The sequence below is a fragment of the Erythrolamprus reginae genome, chromosome 3 (assembly GCF_031021105.1).
Source record: "Erythrolamprus reginae isolate rEryReg1 chromosome 3, rEryReg1.hap1, whole genome shotgun sequence".
Taxonomy (NCBI): domain Eukaryota; kingdom Metazoa; phylum Chordata; class Lepidosauria; order Squamata; family Dipsadidae; genus Erythrolamprus; species Erythrolamprus reginae.
In genome coordinates, this window is record NC_091952.1 from 3,214,423 (window position 1) to 3,236,374 (window position 21,952).

At 43.4% G+C, this 21,952-nt stretch overlaps 1 protein-coding gene across 2 annotated transcripts in view; it reads right to left on the reverse strand.

Annotated features, from left to right (window-relative positions):
* TM9SF4 (transmembrane 9 superfamily member 4) overlaps nt 1-20,626 on the reverse strand; it is a 44,146-nt gene extending 23,520 nt beyond the window's left edge. The window contains exons 1-6 of one of the 2 annotated variants that reach the window (XM_070744400.1): nt 20,505-20,626; nt 10,874-10,978; nt 6,544-6,643; nt 5,222-5,390; nt 4,970-5,099; nt 1,952-2,075 (exon numbers count right to left, since the gene is read on the reverse strand). In XM_070744400.1, the coding sequence (XP_070600501.1) occupies nt 1,952-2,075; nt 4,970-5,099; nt 5,222-5,390; nt 6,544-6,643; nt 10,874-10,978; nt 20,505-20,525 (649 nt within the window). In that variant the 5' untranslated portion in view covers nt 20,526-20,626. Of the gene's footprint in view, nt 1-1,951; nt 2,076-4,969; nt 5,100-5,221; nt 5,391-6,543; nt 6,644-10,873; nt 10,979-20,139; nt 20,179-20,504 lie in introns of those variants that run through there. The other variant, XM_070744399.1, reaches the window with a different exon arrangement.
* Nucleotides 20,627-21,952: the final 1,326 nt, after the last annotated feature.

Genomic DNA, 21,952 nt, shown 5'->3' on the forward strand with positions numbered 1-21,952 from the left:
CAGGGTCCGACTCACGAGGGAGGGCACGCACCTGACATGGTATTCCTTTCCAAGCAATTGAGTAATGGTCCGAGACTAAGGGGTTTACAAGCGTTGCCTTTGTCATGGTCAGACCATTTTCTACTATGGCTTGACTTCCTGGCTCCAATCCTTCCCCGCAGGGAGGCGGAACCAATGAAGATGTTCCGCCCCAGACGCCTGATGGACCCAGAGGGCTTTCAGACGGCGCTTGGGGTTATTCCAGAGGCACTCGTCCACAGTTCGGCGGAGTCCCTTGCTGAGGCCTGGAACAGGGCTGCGGCTGGGGCTCTTGACCGGATTGCGCCTTTGCGACCTCTCCGCGGCGCTAGACCCCGTAGAGCCCCATGGTTCAATGAGGAGCTCCGGGAGTTGAAACGCCAAAAGAGACGTCTAGAGAAGCGATGGAGGAAGAGTAGGTCCGAATCCGATCGAACACTTGTAAGAGCTTTTATTAAGACTTACAAAGTGGCGCTCAAGGCGGCAAGATGCGCGTACCATGCCGCCTTGATTGCATCAGCGGAATCCCGCCCGGCCGCTCTGTTTAGGGTGACCCGCTCCCTTCTTAACCAGGGGGGAGCTGGGGAGCCCTTGCAGAGTAGTGCCGAGGATTTTAACACGTTTTTCGCTGATAAAGTCGCTCAGATCCGGGCTGATCTCGACTCCAATTGTAATACAGTCGACTGACGAGTCAGTCAAGGTGACTGGGACACGTACTTGTCCACCTGTCTGGGAAGAGTTTGATCTGGTGACACCTGATGAAGTGGACAAGGCCATTGGAGCTGTGAGTTCCGTCACCTTTTTATTGGATCCGTGTCCCTCCTGGTTGGTCTCGGCCAGCAGGGAGGTGACACGGAGCTGGGGCCAGGAGATTACCAACGCTTCCTTGGGGAGGGGAGTCTTTCCAACGCTCTATAAAGAAGCGCTTGTGCGCCCCCTCCTCGGAGTCCTCGGAGAGGGGCGGCATACAAATCTAAATAATAAATAAATAAATAAAATAAAGTAAGTAAGTAAGTGTTGTGGTTAGCTCTGGCCCAGCTCCTGCCCCAAGGACTGTGAATGTGGGGGAGACATCCACATGCTGCAGGCCTGTTTTGCCCCCGGTGGAATCTGCTGATGAAGGCTCCTCTGACCAAGAAGACATGAGTGACAGGGAGGAGGAGAGTGTGGCAGACAGCTCAGAAGGAGATCAATTATCTAGCTCCTCCTTGGATTCAGAACAAGAGTTAATGATACAGCCACGCATGCGGAGAGCGATGCATAGGCAGCAACAACTGAGAGATTATTATCATAGAAAATGAGGCCACCTGTGGTTGGGTGGGGCTGTGGTCATTAGTGAGGCTGCTATAAAGAGCAGCCTGTGGGTTTGGCCATTGTGGAGGATTATCTGATTGTTGTGTTTCGTGACTGCTTTACTGACTTTGACCTTTTGTGTGCTGATTTTTCCCCACTTTGAAACTAAACCAGAGCAAAGTGTGTTTCACTTTGTGAAAAAAGGACTGTGAATTGCCTCACAGCTGCAAGCTAAATATTACAGAACTGATAAGGGACTTGTACAAATTACCAGTTTGTTTGGAGACGAGTGTTCTTTGCTATACCAAAAGAGGGCTTAGTTTAAGTGAATTTTCGTTATAAAGAACATTGTTTTGAATTTTCAAACGTGTGTGTGTCTGAAATTTGTACCTGTGAATTTTTGGGAGGATTCTACCAGAGAGCCCGACAGAACACTAAGCATGCAAGTAAATAAATAAATAAATAGACACATAAATAAGCAAACTCTAACACCTGGCAGGAAAGGACAGGAGGCAAAATGAACTTGATACCTGCCTGGCTTAGCCACTGAAATTTTGGCCTCACCTGTGTTTGTAAGCTGAGGACCATCTCCCCCCCTGGGAAGCTCAGACCCAAGTGAGAACAGCCGCGGCCCTCTTACCTGCCAGTGCGATGCTCTGCGGGATGACCTCGAAGCGAACCACCCGGTAGGTGGGCTCCTGGTTCTCTTCCACCTCCTCTCGGTGGTAGTAGAGGATGAAGGAGAGGTGGTTGTGCAGGAAGAACTGGGACAGACAACACGAGAGATACGTATTAGAGCCCAGAACATCTCACGGCGGGACAATTTAACAATTCAATGTCACTATTTAAAATAAAGAATGTGCAGAATTAGATATGATCCCTTGGGGGGGGGGGGAATTATTGACCCCCTAAGAGAGGATCCGCAACTTGAATGTCCTCCTCGATCCACAGCTCACATTAGAGAAACATCTTTCAGCTGTGGCGAGGGGGGCATTTGCCCAGGTTCGCCTGGTGCACCAGTTGCGGCCCTATCTGGATTGGGACTCACTGCTCACAGTCACTCATGCCCTCATCACCTCGAGATTCGACTACTGCAATGCTCTCTACATGGGGCTACCTTTGAAAAGTGTTTGGAAACTTCAGATCGTGCAGAATGCAGCTGCGAGAGCAATCATGGGCTTCCCTAATGTTACACCAACACTCCGCAGTCTGCATTGGTTGCCGATCAATTTCCGTTCACAATTCAAAGTGTTGGTCTTGACCTATAAAGCCCTTCATGACATCGGACCAGAATATCTCCGGGACCGCCTTCTGCTGCATGAATCCCAGCGACCGATTAGGTCCCACAGAGTTGGCCTTCTCCGGGTCCCGTCAACTAAACAATGTCGTTTGGCGGGTCCCAGGGGAAGAACCTTCTCTGTGGCGGCCCCGACCCTCTGGAACCAGCTCCCCTTGAGATTAGAACTGCCCCCACCCTCCTTGCCTTTCGCAAACTCCTTAAAACCCACCTCTGCCGTCAGGCATGGGGGAACTGAAATATCTTCCCCAGGCCTATACTGTTTATGTATGGTATGTTGTGTGCATGTTTTTTAAATTATGGGTTTTTAGCTTTCTTATTATTGAATTTGTATTATATATTGTTTTCTGTTACTGTTGTGAGCCGCCCCGAGTCTGCGGAGAGGGGCGGCATACAAATTTAATAAATAAATAAATGATGACAAGATGCTTGAACAATTAAGCGGAAACAGAATTTTACAAAATATGGGACAAAGTGTATAAATGGTGGAATCTTTAAAAAGTTTCAAAATTATATATGAATAAATTTATAATCATTTGAATTTATTAAATTGAATATATATATATGGTAGAATATGAAGAAATTAAAAGGATAAGGTTTTTAGATTGAATAGGTGATTTTAATTAATAATATTGTTATAACAGATATAAAATAATAGATTAAAAATAGTATAATTATAGAGTATTTTTGTAATTTTAGTAATTTTAAATGCTTTTTAAAAATTTGTTCAATTAATTGATCTTAACTAGTTTAATTATATTATCAAAATGATATTTTATAGATATGAGAACTCACTTGAGTTATATGAATTAAGATACAAAAATGGAAATATAGTGGTAAATTTAATAAGAACGTAGAATATTATAAATTGTATTTCTGTACTGATCTGATTATAGTTAGATCTTTTTTTTGTACAAGTTAGACTTCTATGACGAGCGGAGCAATGGTAGCTCCTTTAAATGTTAAATGTTGTTCGTCTTGTTTGTTTAAAGAAAAACAATAAAATATTTTCAAAAATAATTAAAATAAAGAATGTAATTCGATTTTGGTCGCCACAAGGCAAAAAGTATGCTGAGACTCTAGAGGAGAGTTCAGAGAAGAGCCACAAAGATGATGAGGCTAAAATATATGAAGAATGGTCGCAGGAACTGGGCCTGGCTAGTTGAATGAAAAGAAGGACCAGGGGAGACAGGATAGCAGCCTTCCAGTATCTCAGGGGCTGCCCCAAAGAAGAGGGAGTCAAGCTATTCTCCAAAGCACCTGAGGGTGGAACAAGAGGCAACGGGTGGACAAACCACTTAGAACTAAGGAGAAATTTCCTGACAGGTAAAACAATTAATCAGTGGAACAAAAGTTGCCTCCAGAAGTTGTGAATTATTATTATTATTATTATTATTATTATTATTATTATTATTATTATTATTATTATTATTATTATTTAGATTTGTATGCCACCCCTCTCCGTAGACTCGGGGCGGCTCACAACACAATAAAAATAGTTCATGACAAATCTAATAATTTACAATTTAAAATATTTTTAAAAACCCATTATTAAACAGACATACATACAAGCATATCATACATAAATTGTATAGGCCCAGGGCAGATATCTCAGTTCCCCCATGCCTGACGACAAAGGTGGGCTTTGAGGAGTTTATGAAAGGCAAGGAGGGTAGGGGCAGTTCTAATCTCTGGGGGGAGCTGGTTCCAGAGGGTCGGGGCCGCCACAGAGAAGGCTCTTCCCCTGGGTCCCGCCAACCCACATTGTTTAGTTGACGGGACCCGGAGAAGGCCAACTCTGTGGGACCTAATCGGTCGCTGGGATTCGTGCGGCAGAAGGCGGTCCCGGAGATATTCTGGTCCGATGCCATGAAGGGCTTTATAGGTCATAACCAACACTTTGAATTGTGACCGGAAACTGATCGGCAACCAATGCAGACTGCGGAGCGTTGGTGTGACATGGGCGTATTTGGGAAAGCCCATGATAGCTCTCGCAGCTGCATTCTGCACGATCTGAAGTTTCTGAACACTTTTCAAAGGTAGCCCCATGTAGAGAACGTTACAGTAGTCGAGCCTCGAGGTGATGAGGGCATGAGTGACTCCAACACTGGAAGTTTTTAAAGAAGATGTTGGATAACCATCTGTCTGAAGTGGTGTAGGATTTCCTGCCTAAGCAGGGGTTGGACTAGAAGACCTCCAAGGTCCCTTTTTTCGAAAAGCCAGAAAAGTGGAGGCAGTGTGGATCTCGGGGGGGGGGGGGAGTTGATTCCAGAGGGCCGGAGCCCCAACAGAGCGAAAGATCCCCACCAGGCATCCATAAATGCCTCCCACCCCCCCCACCATGATCCCTGGTACCCTTACCCTGTTCTTCTCCATGAACCCAAGTCGGTAGCCATGTTCGAACTGAAGATCTCGTTCCTTGTTCTTCTCTTCCTCTTCCCGGTTCGAGTAGAATTCCAACCTGGTGGCCACCGGCAAGTTGTCGGCAATGCTGCAGGGAGAAATCCTGGGGGGTCAGACCCCACTGCCCCCCCTTCTCTCCGAAGGACCACCCCCGGTTCCCACTGGAGGCAGAGCAGACCCCCGGCTTCCTTTGAGGCCAATAGGACTCACAGGTGAACGTAGTATTCCTCCTGGATCCGCTCCACCACCAGCTGGCTTTTCTCCTTCGTCAACACAACGGGCTTGTTTGGGACATCGCACAAGACCTCACACTTCTTTTCCACGTTCATGGAAACCTGGAAAGGTGTGTTGACAATGCGGTCCCCTCTCAGGACCTCACCTGTGAGCAGGGCAGGGCGGGGGTTGAGGGGAGGAAGAAGAAAACTACTCAGCACTTTGAAGCAGGATATAAGTCTAAGTGCTATTGCTCTATGTCTGCCTGTCTATCTGTCTATCTAATCTTATTCTATCTATCTATCTATCTATCTATCTATCTATCTATCTATCTATCTATCTATCTATCTATCTATCTATCTATCTATCTATCTATCTCATCCATCTATCTATCTATTAATCTAATTTAATTCTATCTATCTATCTATCAATGTAATCTAATTCTATCTACCTACCTACCTACCTATTAATCTAATCTAATTCCAATTGTTTTCAATTGGTCTCCGGACACAATTCAAGATGTTGTACTGTTTTCTATTGTTGTTCACAGCCCACAATCCATAGGGAGTTGGGCGGCTCATAAATTGAATCTATCTATCTATCTATCTATCTATCTATCTATCTATCTATCTATCTATCTATCTATCTATCTATCTATCTATCATCTATCCATCCATCCATCCATCCAATCATCTATGGTCACCTATTCTATATCTGGTGGCGCATTGGTTAGAAATCAATATTCAAGGCTGACTCTGCTCCCCAGTCTGGAGTTTGACCCTGAACAGCTCAAACTAGACTCAGCCTTCCATCCTTCTGAGGTCAGTAAAATGAGGACTTGTTGGGGACAAGAGGCTGACTGTGGCTGAGGACAAGAAGGTGAGAGTAAAGCACTTAGTAAAGCACTGAGAAGTGATATACAAATCTAAGTGCTATTGCAATCTACGTTTCTCTCTCTTTCCATGTTTCTCACATCTATCTATCTATTTATTTATTTATCTATCTATCAATCATCTATCTATCATCTCTCTCTCTCATCTATCTATCTATCTATCTATCTATCTATCTATCTATCTATCTATCTATCTATCTATCTATCTATCTATCTATCTACCTACCTACATACCCACCCACCCACCCCACTTGGGGAAGGCTAATAAAGCCCTGTGAAGTGGCATATAAGTGCTATTGCTAAGAGATGCTGGAGATCAGATACACTGAGGTGTCAATCTCCAGGAGTGCCAAACCAGAGGTGCTGGGACACGAACGATAGAGAAGGTGGGATGCTCTGCTAGGGGGAGGAAGGACCGGGACGTTACCTAAATTTTCAGCTTTATATTTGATGCTCTCCGGGCGGCAGAAAGGCAAGGAGTAATACTCGTACGGTAACTGTGTCCGCGAACTGGTGAGCTTCACAGCCTGGAAAGAAAGAGAGAAAGAGACGCCGCCTGAACCAAATCCCTGCACGTGAGTAGATCCCAGTGGATTCGTGACAAAGGCCACGTCATGCCCTGATCCTCCTCCTTTCACCCCCAGAATAAAGTCTGTTCATTGACCAAAACATTACAGGACAATTGGCTGTGAAGACTGCTATGGTCAGATATGTTCACTGATAAGCACAATTTCAGAGGCTGCTAATCGCCCCAAATTCTGGGCATTTGTGGTTTCAGAGAAGTCAATTTCCTGCAGTATTTGATCTCAGATATTCAAAAATGCTCAAATACTGAAAGGGATAGGAAATATTCTCCATTTATAGTGTGTACAAATATCCATAATTACAAGAAAATCACCTTGATTGACAGGGAATTACAGTCTAGCACAGAAGTGTCAAACTTGAGGCCCGCAGGCCAGATTCAGCCCGAGGGAGGGAGGAAAGAAGGGAGGCAGGGAGGCATGAAGATGAAGAGAGGAGGAAGGAAGGAAGAAAAGAAAGAAAGAAGGAAAAATGGAAGGAAAGAATGAAGGATGAAGAGGGAAGGAAAAAGAAGGGAGGGACGGAAGGAAGGAAGGAGAGAAGGAGAATAAAGAGGGAAGAAAAAAGAAGGGAGAGAGAGAAGGAATAACAGATGGGAAGGAGGGAGGGAGGGAAGGAAGGAGATGGGAGGAGGGAGGAAGTAAAGAAAGGAGGGATGGAGGGAAGGAGAATGATTGCCTTTCGTAAATTGCTCAAGACCCACCTATATCGCCAGGCAATGGGGGAATTGAGACATCTCCCCCTGGCTTATATAGTTTATGTATGGTATGCTTGTGTTGTATGATTTTTAAATGATGGGTTTTAGATAATTTTTAATATTAGATTTGTTACATTGTATACTGTTATTATTATTGTTGTGAGCCGCCCCGAATCTTCAGAGAGGGGCGGCATACAAATGTAATTTATTTATTTATTTATTTATTTATTATTATTATATTTATTGGATTTGTATACCTCCCCTCTCCATATTATTATTAAGAGGGAAAGGAAAAGAAGGAAGGGAGGGAAGGAAGGACAGATGGAAGGAAGGAAGCAGGGAGCGAGGGAAGGAGATGGGAGGAGGGAGAAAGTGAAGAAAGGAGGGATGGAGGGAAGGAGAATGAACAGGGAAGGAAAAAGGAAGGACAGATGGAAGGAAGGAAGGAAGGAGATGGGAGGAGGGAGGGAGAAAAGAAAGGAGGAAAGGAAGGAAGGAAGGATGAAGAAGGAAGGAAAAGGAAGGGAAGCCCCCGAGACAAGGGACATTGAGCTGGCCACTCACCCTGTCTACACATACACACACTGGTCAAACACAACCCTGATGCGGCCTGCAATGAAATCGAGTGTGACACCCCTGCCCTAGCATATCTGAAGAAAACTCAGTTAAAACCGTTCACGTATTTTACCACATTATCTCTGTGTGAGGTAACTTTACAGACCCGAAGTCCTCCCAAGGTCTGTTATTGGGTGATTTTTGTATCTCTTACAACAATCCAGGAATTCTTTTCATTTTAGATTCCTTTCCCAACCAGCCTTTTACAACAGCAGTGAGTCAGGGCAGAAATAGTTTCAGGTGAAAAAGCTGTAAATTCCCCGGGGGCTCAGCAAAGGTGAAACTAAGCAGGTGGAAATCTCTCCAGGTGAAAGGATCTTTTCCCATAGCAATTAAAAGGATTTGACCGGGCTTAACAGGTGAGACAGCTGGTCATGAGTCAGAGAAATAAAACCAATGGCACCTGGTTGCATAATCAGAGACACAGAATCAAAATCAATGGGAAGTATTAGAACCGCTTTGTAAAACTTTAGGAAGGCTACACCTGGAATAGGGCGTCCAGTTGTGGCCGCCACATTACAAAAACAAGATGTTGAGACTTTGGAGAAAGTACAGAGAAGAGCAACTAAGCATGAACCGAGGCTACGGAGAGGGGCGGCATAGAAATCTAATAAATAAATAAATGAACGAAGACCCAGAGACTAAAACGTAGCTGCAAGAATTGGGTTTGGTTAGTCTGGAGAAAAGAAGGGCCAGGAGTGACATGAGAATGACATGTCCATCCTGGACACCAACTGTTTCAACTCCTACCCACTGTTGTGGTTGGCTCTGGCCCAGCTCCTGCCCCAGGGAATGTGGAGGTGGAGGCAGGGGAAACGGCAACATGTCCTGGGCCTGTTTTGTTGCCGGCAGAGTCAGGGAGTGCAGTTTCCTCGGACGAAGAAGAAGGTGGGGGAGACTTGGAAGAGGGGGGCTTGGCACACAGCCCAGGAAGCCAATCTCCATTATTTTCGGTCGATTCGGATGACAAAGTGTTAGACCCACGCAGGCGCAGACTTATGCATAGAAGAGACCAATTGAGGACATATTACAGGAGATAAGAGAGGCCACCTGTGTTTGGGTGGGGCTCCAGCAATTAGAGCTGCTGATATAAATAGCAGCGTGCTGGCTTGGGCCGTTGTGGAAGATTATCTGATCGCAGTTCTACAGGATCGTGCCTCGCTGTGTCTGAACTTTGTGGATTTTTCATACCTTTGACACCAAAGCAGAGTAAAGTGTGTGTGTGTTTCACTTCGTGGGAAGAAGGAGGGCTGTGACGTTTCTTCACAGCTACTAGCTAAGTACTTAAGGACTGATTAAGGGACTTGTACAGCCGACAAGGTTGTTCTGGGGAAGAGTGCTCTTTGCAATACAAAAAAGGGTGCTTGGTTTCTTTTGAATTTTGTGATAAAGGACATTGTTTTGAATTTTCAAACGTGTGTGTGTGTACCAGTGAATTTTCGGGAGGCTTCTACCAGAGAGCCCGGCAGAACACCCACAAAACATCACTACAGAGAACCGCACACCAAGACAACTAGACCCAAGGACAAACAGCAAACGCCATCACTCTGCTAAACAAATCATTTCCTCAACACTGTCGAACTATTCACTAAGTCTGCACTACTATTACTACTAGTTTTTTCTCATCACTCCCATCATCCATCTCCTCTCACTTATGACTGTATGACTGTAACTTGTTGCTTGTATCCTTCAGATTTTTATTAATATTGATTGTTTCCTCATTGCTTATTCGTACCCTGTGACAATTATTGTGTTGTACCTCAGGAATCTTTTCTTTTATATACACTGACAGCTTATGCATCAAAGACAAATTCCTTGTGTGTCCAATCACACCTGGCCAATAAAAATCCTATTCTTTTCTAATCTATATTCTATTCCTTTCCATTCCATTCTATATTCCATTGTATTCTATAGCAGGATTCCAATATTTGAGGCATTACCACAAAGAAGAGCAGGGAAACCTATTTTCCAAAGCACCCAAAGGCAGAAGAAACAAGGGGTGGAAGCTTGTCAAGGAGAGAAGAAACCTGGAATTGAGGAGAACCTTCCCAACAGTGAAAACAACCCTTGGAACTGTCTGCCACTTGAAGTTGTGGGTGCTCCATCAATGGAGGTTTTTAAGAAGAGACTGGAGCGTCAGTTGTCTGAAACTGTATAGGTTCTTCTGCTTGAGTAGGGGGTTGGACTATAAAACCTCCAAGGTCCCTTCCAGCTCTGTTCTGATTAAAACTAGTAGGAATGTAACACCTCTACATGCCACAGAACAGCCCATCTATCAGTTACTCCCAGTATGTTCTAGTTTCTAGCCACACTTGCACGGGCATTTTAAGAACTGCAGCCCTCTGCAGAGAGGAAATTAATCCTTCCTCCCTCCCTCCCTCCCTGACATTTCCCTGTAACTTGCAATCTAGTTAAGGTGCTGTCATAGATGGCGTCATACCAAACGGCTAAGCCATGGAGAAATATTGGTAGCTGAGGAAGCAAGTTGTAGCTACAGTTATGCTCACTTTTACTTGACTCTACCAGGCAGTGCGATCCTTTTTTAACATGATTTTTCCCTGCCTTTTAAATATTTTAATACAGTCTGGGGTTTCCCCCCTGATTTATTCTGTTTTTTTCACAAATTCCCTGATATTTCCCGAACTGCTGATTTCCCTGATAATTCCGTGATTTCCCTATTTGCAGGTTTGCTGAACACCCTTCCTTCCTTCCTTCCTTCCTTCCTTCCTTCCTTCCTTCCTTCCTTCCTTCCTTCCTTCCTTCCTTCCTTCCTTCCTTCTCGGGTTGATGACAAAACTAGCATGATCAGACGTGGCCAGGATTCTACAGTTGGGTCCAGTTCTAGAGGACATGAAACTCTTACCTTGATTTCCACGGGGGCATTCCGGTGAAAGTTGATGGGAGCCACGCCTGGCACGTAGAAGCAGCTCACCCCATGCCACAAGAGGAGGAACGGGCACGTAAACCTCTGCCAAGACAAAAACGAGATGCCTGTCACCAGGGTGTCACCTCTGTTCGGAATAGGAGATACTCAAGAAAGATTGTCCAGTTTGTTTCTTTGCTTGCTTGTTTATTTATTTATTAATTGTTATCCATTATTCTTTACTATTCATTCATTCATTCATTTAATTCAGCGTTCCTGCCCTTCGCATTCAGGTAGCGTATTATAGCGGGCACTTCGCCCTTGGAAGGAAACGAAATGAGGACGCTCCTCTCTAACCTTCCCCACAACGCCAGTCGAAGATCACAGACATTAACACCCTTGAAAATGTCTAGAGATACTTCACCAGAAGAGCCCTTCACTCCTCTACTCAAAACAGAATACCCGACGAGACTAGACTGACAATCCTGGGCCTAGAAAGCCTGGAATTAAGATGCCTTAAACATGATCTAAGTATTGCTCACAAGATCATATGCTGCAACGTCCTGCCTGTCAGCGACTACTTCAGCTTCAACCACAACAACACAAGAGCACACAACAGATATAAACTTAATAGTAACCGCTCCAAACTTGACTATAAAAAATATGACTTCAGTAACCGAGTTGTCAAAGCGTGGAATTCATTACCGGACTCCATAATGTCATCCCCAAACCCCCAACACTTTACCCTTAGATTATCTATGGTTCACCTATCCAGATTCCTAAGAGGTCAATAAGGGGCGAGTACAAGTGCACTAGAGTGCCTTCCGTCCCCTGTCCTATTGCTTTCCTATATCTCCTATACCTTTCTTCTATTCCTATATCTCTTCTTCTGTTCTTTCATTGATATGTTTTATTCTTATATCTTCTCTTCTACTCTTTCTTAAATATATTTTACTATGAGTACCTCCTCTATAACCTTCATTATGTATTTTACTATGTGTATACCCACTAAAACCCTCATTGTGTATTGGACAAAATCAATCAATAAATCAATAAATCTACTGACCCCTGGCACCGCTCGTTCTCTTCCGCTGGCTTCCGGCTATACAAAAGTAACACCAACTTCCCCGGAGAACATTCCCCGCGAGAGCTACGGGCCTTGTAACCTTACTTTCTGGATAACCCTTGTAAATTCTTCCATTCTCTACCCTCCAGTCAGTGGTGAAGAAGCTTCTTGGATAAGAAGCAAAACATCTTCAAAGAAAAAAAAAACAGAAAGTCCAGTTGCTTCCCGAAAAAACACCTTTGGGACAACTGTGATCTGGATGACTGAAAATCCTTACAGACCAGTGGTGAAATTCTACCAGTTCAGACTGATTTGCCCGAACTGGTATAAAAAAATTGCTACCAATTCGGGCGAACTGGTATATCCGGTGATCAGCTGTGTTGCGTGATCTACATTGGCTAGAAAACAGGATTGATTGATTGATTGATTTGATTTGTATGTTGCCCCTCTCCGTAGACTCGGGGCGGCTAACAACAGTAATAAAAACAGCATATAAACAATCCAATATTAAAACAGTTAAAAATCCTTATTATAAAACCAAACATACATACAGACATACCATGCATAAATTGTAAAGGCCTAGGGGGAAAGAATATCTCAGTTCCCCCATGCCTGGAGGCAGAGGTGGGTTTTAAGAAGCTTACAAAAGGCAAGGAGGGTGGGGGCAATTCTAATCTCTGGGGGGAGTTGGTTCCAGAGGGCCGGGGCCGCCACAGAGAAGGCTCTTCCCCTGGATCCCGCCAAGCGACCTTGTTCAGTTGACAGGACCTGGAGAAGACCCACACTGTGGGACCTAACTGGTCGCTGGGATTCGTGCGGCAGAAGGCGGTCCTTGAGATATTTCCTACTTTCTAGCTAATCTAAATCACGTGGCACAGCTGATTTCCCACCCACCCCTTGCTGTTCTAATTCACTTTGTAGACTCCGATCTCTTCAAAATGCTCCTTTTTCAATGCAGCAGAGTAGTGCCTGAGGTCCGACGCGAACTAGTAGCGAACACAGTAGTGCCTGCATGCGTGACGCGAACCGGTAGTGGACGTCAGAGGACTTCACCCTCCTGGTACAGACTATATGGCTGGATATGATGCCACTCGGGAGCAGATGGCACATGGGAAATAAAACACAGTACCAACAGGCGAGACCTTCAAATTTCTAGGTTCTATTGAATATTGACCTAAAATGGTCCCCTAACGTCAAAAATGTCATCAAAAACATCGTGTAAAATAATGCACTTGGGGAAAAGGAATCCTCAATCTGAGTATTGTATTGGCAGTTCTGTGTTAGCAAAAACTTCAGAAGAAAAGGATTTAGGGGTAGTGATTTCTGACAGTCTCAAAATGGGTGAACAGTGCATTCAGGCGGTAGAGAAAGCAAATAGAATGCTTGGCTGCATAGCTAGAGGTATAACAAGCAGGAAGAGGGAGATTGTGATCCCGCTATATAGAGTGCTGGTGAGACCCCATTTGGAATACTGTGTTCAGTTCTGGAGACCTCACCTACAAAAAGATATTGACAAAATTGAATGGGTCCAAAGACGGGCTACAAGAATGGTGGAAGGTCTTAAGTATAAAACGTATCAGGAAAGACTTAATGAACTCAATCTGTATAGTCTGGAGGACAGAAGGAAAAGGGGGACATGATCGAAACATTGAAATATGTTAAAGGGTTAAATAAGGTCCAGGAGGGAAGTGTTTTTAATAGGAAAGTGAACACAAGAACAAGGGGACACAATGTGAGGTTAGTTGGGGGAAAGATCGGAAGCAACATGAGAAAATATTATTTTACTGAAAGAGTAGTAGGTCCTTGGAACAAACTTCCAGCAGACGTGGTTGGTAAATCCACAGTAACTGAATTTAAACATGCCTGGGATAAACATATATCCATCCTAAGATAAAATACAGAAAATAGTATAAGGGCAGACTAGATGGACCATGAGGTCTTTTTCTGCCATCAGACTTCTATGTTTCTATGTTTCTACATAAAAATGCACAACAAAGGATCTTCTTTTTGCACCAACTCAGGAAGCTCCAACTACCCAAGGACCTGCTGATCCGGTTCTACAGAGGAATCACTGAGTCTGTCATCTGCACCTCTATCACTGTCTGGTTCAGTTCAGCATCCCAAAAAGACCGACACAGACTTCAGAGGAGAATCAGAACTGCAGAAAAAACAATGGCTGACAACCTGCCTTTCATTGAGGACCTGGATACTGCACGGGTCAAAAAGAGGGTGGGGAAAATATTTATGGACCCCAACCATCCTGCAGATAAACTACACTGCTCAAAAAAAATTAAAGGGAACACTCAAATAACACATCTTAGATTTGAATGAATGAAATATTCTCATTGAATACTTTGTTCTGTACAAGGTTGAAGGTGCACAATAACATGTGAAATTGTCAATCAGTGTTGCTTCCAAAATGGACAATTTGATTTCACAGAAGTTTGAATTACTTGGAGTTATATTGTGTTGTTTAAGTATTCCCTTTATTCTTTTGAGCAGTATATTTCAACTCCGACCCTCAAAACATCACTACAGAGCACTGCACACCAAGACAACTAGACACAAGAACAGTTTTTTCCTGAATGCTAAACAAAAAATTCCCTCAACACTGTCAAACTATTTACTAAGTCTGCTATTACTATTCGTTTTTTCTCATCATTCCTATCATCCTTTTCCTCCCACTTATGATTGTATGACTGTAACTTGTTGCTTGTGTCCTTAAGATTTTTATTGATATTGTTTCTTCATTGCTTATTTGACCCCTATTATTATTATTATTATTATTATTATTATTATTATTATTATTATTTATTGGATTTGTATGCCGCTCCTCTCCGTGGACTCGGGGCGGATAACAACAGTAATAAAAACAATATGTAGCAATGCAATAATAAAACAACTAAAAACCCATATTATAAAAACCAGACATACTTACTGACATACCATGCATAAACTGTAGAGGCCCAGGGGGAAAGAATATCTCAGTTCCCCCATGCCTGACGGCAGAGGTGGGTTTTAAGGAGCTTACGAAAGGCGAGGAGGGTGGGGGTAATTCTGATCTCTGGAGGGAGTTGGTTCCAGAGGGCCGGGGCCGCCACAGAGAAGGCTCTTCCCATGGGTCCCGCCAAACGACATTGTTTAGTTGACGGGACCTGGAGATGGTCCACTCTGTGGGACCTAATCGGTCGCTGGGATTCGTGACAATCCCAGCGACCTATGACAATCATTGTGTTGTACCTCATGATTCTTGACAAATGTATATTTTATTTTATGTACACACTGAGAGCATCTGCACCAAAAACAAATTCCTTGTGCGTCCTATCACACTTGGCCAATAAAGAACTCTTATTTTATTCTAAAAAGTTTCTGAAACATCTGACAGAGGGTGTCCCGTGCAGAGTGGCAGGCATTGACAGATGACATGGCAAGGTGACAAGGGCATGAGTCACAGTTCCTGATCCAGGAAGGACTGCAATGGGTGCAAACCACTTGTGGTAGATAATGACATCCTTCCCTTCCGGGCACTCCTTAGCCAGGAGACCAGACAGATTCCCCCAGATTTACATTCTGACCAGAACAATCTCTGGAAAAAGAACATTTTTGCCTTACAGGGATTTACCACATTTTTAGAGTATTAAGACGCACAGGATTATTAGTTTTGGGGGAGGAAAATAGGGGGGCAAATCTGCCTACCAGGTATTCATCTGGCTAGCATTCTTAGTCTGGTCTGTTTCAGCACATTATTTTATCCCCTGTTGAGGGCTTTAAAGAAACCTTATTTGGAGAGAGTAGCAATGAGGGAGTAGCAATGAAAACAAGCCTGCAAACACTTATTTGGAGGGAGTAGGAATGAAAAAAATCCTGCACACCACGGAAAATTGTTAGCACCTCGTCAGAACTGAAAAAAACTTTTTTTGGAAGGAGTAGGAATTTTATTTATTTCTTTTATATAATTATACACTGCTCAAAATATAAAGGGAACACTTAAACAATGGAATATAGCTCCAAGTAAATCAAAGTTCTGTGAAATCAAACTGTCCACTTAGGAAGCAACACTGATGGACAATCAATTTCACCTGCTGTTGTGCACAGTCAACTTTGTACAGAACAAAGTATTCAATGAGAATATTTCATTCATTCAGATCTAGGGTGTGTTCTTTGAGTGTTGACTTTATTTCTTTGAGCAGTATAGTATTTCTATGGCCCAAATCCCTAGAGCAGTGTTTCCCAACCTTGGCAACTTGAAGATATTTGGACTTCAACTCCCAGAATTCCCCAGCCAGCGTTTGCTTGTTCTTGTGTTCACTTTCCTATTAGAAACACTTCCTTCCTGAACCGTATTTAACCCTTTAACATATTTAAATGTTTCGATCATGTCCCCCTTTCCCTTCTGTCCTCCAGACTATACAGATTGAAGTCATGAAGTCTTTCCTGATAAGTTTTATGCTTAAGACTTTCCACCATTCTTGTAGCCCGTCTTTGGACCCCTTCAATTTTGTCAATATCTTTTTGTAGGTGAGGTCTCCAGAACTGAACACAGTATTCCAAATGTGGTCTCACCAGCACTCTATACAGCGGGATCACAATCTCCCTCTTCCTGCTTGTTATACTTCTAGCTATGCAGCCAAGCATTCTACTTGCTTTCCCTACCGCCTGACTGCACTGTTCACCCATTTGGAGACTGTCAGAAATCACGACCCCTCAATCCTTCTCTTCTGCTCTGTTTCCTCACCTTCAATCGCCTTCATTAGAAAGAACAAGGTTTTTTCTATCATATACGGTGATGGTTTCTTTTCAAACAAGGCTTCAATTTCGCCTGGTCTACTTGACAAAGAATGAGCTTGATTTGATTTTACAAAAACTTCCACATCTTTAATCTGTACTTCTTCAGTCCTGTTCCTGTAAAATGTTTCATTCCATGTGGGAAGCCCCAGACGGCATTGAGCAATCTGTGGCAGGAAGCGGCTTTCCCATGCCACCAAAATGGTCAAAGATCAACTTACCACTTTCCCTATCCTGTCTCCACCACATCCTCTGTGACTTGGGGAAGAGGAAAAATAGGACACTTTCTTCCCTTGCCAACTGCTAAAAGGCAGCTCATTCAAGTTGCAGGGTTCTATGACACTATTCAAACTGCATTTGGATATTTTTGGGACTTATGACCTGAGGGTTATCACAAACCTTTCATATAAAACCATTGGGGTTTAAGTTCAGGTAAACTTTCTGAAAGGCGGATTGTTTTAACAGGACTCTACGAAATGTTCCTTCCACATTCCATCCCTCACAGATATTAAAGTCAGAAAATAACACCTTAATATAGACATAATAAACCTGTAAAAGTAACGCATAGGGGAAGGGCAACAAAGATTATCAGGGGACTGGAGGCTAAAACATCTGAAGAACAGTTGCAGGAACTGGGCAGGGCTAGTTTAATGAAAATAAGGACCAGGGGAGACATGATAGCAGCCTTCCAATATCTCAGGGGTTGCCACAAAGAAGTGGGTGGTCCAACTATTCTCCAAAGCACCTGAGGGTAGGACAAGAAGCAATGGGTGGGAACTAAACAAGAAGAGAAGCAACCTAGGAGAAATTTCCTGACAGTTAGAACAATTAACTAGTGGAACAGCTTTCCTCCAGAAGTTGTGAATGCTAAGAACATAAGAAGAGCTATACTGAATTGGGCCAAAACCCATCGAATCCAGCATTCTGTGTAACAGTGGCCCACCAATTGTACATGGAGATCTTGAGCAGAAAGAGAGGGAAAAACCCTCCCTTTCCCTTGACCCCCAACAAATGGAACCCAAGAGAATCCTGCCTGCCTCAACCAACATAGAGGCAGCCCTTGGACATCTATTTCAACGCTCCAACGCTGGAAGATTTTAATATGATGTTGGATAACCATTTGTCTAAAGTGGTGTAGGATTTCCTGCCTAAGCAGGGGGTTGGACTAGAACAGTGTTTTTCAACCACTGTGCCGTGGCACGCTAGTGTGCCGCGAGACATGGTCAGGTGTGCCGCGAAAAAGGAAGCTCAGGTTCCAGTCTTGCAACTTTTTGCTGAGTGAGAGAGTGAGAGAGAGAAAGAAAGAGAGAGAGAGAGAGAGAAAGAGATAGAGAAAGAGTGAGAGAGAGAAAGCAAGAGAGAGAAAGAAAAGAGAGAAAGAGAGAGAAAGCAAGTGTCAGAGAGAAAGAAAGCAAGAGAGAGAGAGAGATAAATGAGCAAAAAGGGAGGAAAAAAGAGAAATGAGAAAATGATTGAGACAGAGAATGAGAGGAAAGAGAGAGAAACAAAAGAGAGAGAGAAGTGACTCTTCATTTAAAGCATATGATAAAAAGCACCCAAAGAATAAGACAGGAAAAACCCCCAGCCCTCACCTGTTTTTGGACACACACACACACAAACGTGGGGAGGAGACAGGGATGGGAAAAGAGAGGAAAGTGTCTTAGGGTGTCATTTTGTGTCATTTTGGTTGGTGGTGTGCCCCAGGATTTTAAAATGTAAAAAATGTGCCGCGGCTCAAAAAAGGTTGAAAATCACTGGACTAGAAGACCTCCAAGGTCCTTTCCAACACAGTTATTATACTGTATTATATAAACTAATATAATAATCAGCTACTTTCACTTATCGCCCTTAAAAGCTAAAAGGTATGGCAATTTAAAAGAGAATGAAAGATAATGCTGAAAGTATTAAAAGGAACTTTCAAACAGGTAATGTAAATAAGGTAGCAGAAACAATCGAATGTATATGCTGATAGGTAACCATATCAAATACAACAATAGGTACCTATCAGGTTACCTATTGTTGTATTTATTCCTATTGTTAGCCGCTCAGAGTCCGTTTGGAGTGAGCAGCATATAAATACAATAAATAAATAAATAATAACATCATCACAGGTAACTGAAACTTCAGGGGTCTCCAACCTTGACAACTTTTAACACTTGTGGACTTCAACTCCCAGAGTTCCACAAGCCTTAAAGTAACCAAGGTTGAAGACCACTCACCTAGAGTCAACTATGACTTGAGGGAACATCAATCAATCAATCAATCAAAATCCACAAAAAGTACTTGTGCTAAATAAAAAAGAGAGATAAACCATCTGGACCCTCCCTGATGGTGATGGTGGTGGAACCCAGTTTGACAGTCTGTATATACTGCTCAAAAAAAAAGGGAATACTCAAATAACATATCCTTGATCTGAACAAATGAAATATTCTCATTAAATACTTTGTTCTGTACAAAGTTAAATGTGCTGAGAACAAAATGAAATTGATTGTCAATCCGTGTTGCTTCCTAGGTGGACAGTTTGATTTCACAAAGTTTGATTTACTTGGAGTTATATTGTGTTGCTTAAGTGCTCCCTTTATTTTTTTAGAGCAGTGTATTTACTAAGTCTGCACTAATATTACTACTAGTTTTTTCTTTTTATTCTTATCATCCATTTCCTCCCACTTATGACTGTATGACTGTAATTTGTTGCTTGTGTCCTTACGATTTTTATTAATATTGTTTCCTCATTGCTTATTTGACCTCTATGACAATCATTAAGTATTGTACTTCACGATTCTTCACAAATTTGTCCTTTTCTTTTATGTACACAGAGAGCATCTGCACCAAAGACAAATTCCTTGTGTGTCCAATCCCACTTGACCAATAAAGAATTCTATTCTATTCTCTTAAAAGACACCCAAGCATGGGGACTCCCCAGTCCCCACCCCCTCAAAAAATTAAGTAAAGGAGCACTTTTTAAACTCAGCTGCATCCCTCTTTTCAGCGCAGCTGTAACTTCCAAGGACCACTAAGCGAACTGTTGTAAGTCAAGGACCGCCTGTCCGTCTCAGAAGGGATCCTGTCAAGATCCTGTCCTCTCCTCCATGTCTTTATAGACCACCCCAAGAGCCCCCTCAAGAGACATTTGGCCCCCCTGTCATTGGGGGGGGGGCATAAGGGCCGTGCATAAGTGCACCAGAGTGCCTTCCATCCTGTCCTAATCTATCTATCTGTCTATCTATCTTTCTTTCTATCTTTCTCTCTCTCTCTTTCTTTTGATTATTTATTTATTTACTTATTAGATTGTATGCTGCCCTTCTCCGAGGACTCCAGGCGGTTAACAGCATATAATATAACAATACAGTACAACGGCAAATGTAATTAATTTAAAATTACAATCTAAAAATCCAATATTTAAAAACTATCATACCAGTTCAATCATATAGTATGTCATTTCGTTGGCCAGGGGGCTGAAACCTAATTTTACTAGTATCATGTATATAAATATTATATCTTTGTGTACCACCAATACGTACGTGACAAAACAAGTAAATAAATAAATAAATGTATATATTATCCCCCTCATGAGACCCCCACCCTCACTTGAGGCGACTCTCTTAGTTTCGCAAGGGAAGGAATTTTGGGGGAGGTCTCGGGGAGAGATGCCCCTCCCCTGAGACGGGGTTCAAAGCTCTTCCTCGCCCCCCCTCCGAAGGGCACGGTCGCCCCCGACGACGTCCCCCCCGAGACCCCCGTCTCTCCCCCACAGGCCCTCAGCGCCGGCGCCCCACTCACCAAAGCCCCCGGGGCCGCCATCTTGGATCCACGTGTCGGCGCCGACGTCACCGGAAGTAGTTTCCATTGGCTGAGGCGGCCGGTCGCTATGGAGACGGCGGCCGTGGCTGAGTTGAAAGGCCCAGACCGACCTGGCCCGGCCCCTCACACTTCATTTCTCGTCCTCATCACCGCCCGGGAAAATCCGGACTAGCTGTTGCAGCCGTCGCCGAAGGGAAGAGGAGAGTTGGGGAAAATGAGGGCGTTGGGCCTTTTCCGCCTTTTGGCCTTGTTTCCATCTTGGCTGCAGGTGGAGTTGAGGCTCTTTCCGCCATCTTTGATGCGGGCGAGTCCCGTGTTGGAGGCGGTGCCATGGCCAAGATGGCAAGGCGCCCCCTCTATGTGCATGGATGTGGAGAGCGGGCGCCATCTTTTTTAAGGGCAGTGCTAGAATGCTCAGAAGGTTTTTAAAGGTTTTTCAAAGGAGACAATTGATTTGTGCGGCTGTCAAGAGTCAACTTTGGTTTAAAAGGCACGACCATCAGAATGAGGCTTTAAGGGTCGCCTTCTTCAGTAGAGATGTAATTTTCTATACCCATATTAGGCTTTAAGTGACTACTACAGTCATTAAGCAAACACTGGGTCATTAAGTGAGCCAATTCTGCAAGTTGAAGTCCTACAAATATTAAAATTGTCAAGGTTGGAAATCCCCTGATTTAATCTGTTGTACAAACTTGGCCACTGTGGTTTATCAATTGTTTTACTGAGTTTTGCCCCATTCTACGACCTTTTTAGAATAGAATAGAATAGAATAGAATAGAATTCTTTATTGGCCAAGTGTGGTTGGACACAAGGAATTTGTCTTTGGGGCAGATGCTCTCAGTGTACATAAAAGGAAGTATACATTTATCAATAATCATGTGGTACAACACTTAATGATTGTCATAGGGGTGAAATAAGTAATGAGGAAACAATATTAATAAAAATGTAAGGACACAAGCAACAAATTACAGTCATCCAGTGATAAGTGGAAGGAAATGGGTGATAAGAATGATGAGAAAAAACTAGTAGTAATAGTAGTACACACTTAGTAAATAATTTGACAGGGTTGAGGGAATTATTTGTTTAGCAGAGTAATGGCGTTTGTGGAAAAACTGTTCTTGTGTCTAGTTGTCTTGGTATGCAGTGCTCTGTAGCGACGTTTTGAGGGTAGGAATTGAAACAGTTTATGTCCAGGGTGTGAGGGGTCCGTAAATATTTTCTTTTTGACTCATGCAGTATACAGGTTCTCAATGTGTTGTGGTTAGTTCTGGCCCAGCTCCTGCCCCAAGGACTGTGGATGTGGGGGAGACATCCACATGCTGCAGGCCTGTTTTGCCCCCACCCTGGTGGAATCTGCTGATGAAAGCTCCTCTGACCAAGAAGACATGAGTGACAGGGAGGAGGAGAGTGTGGCAGACAGCTCAGAA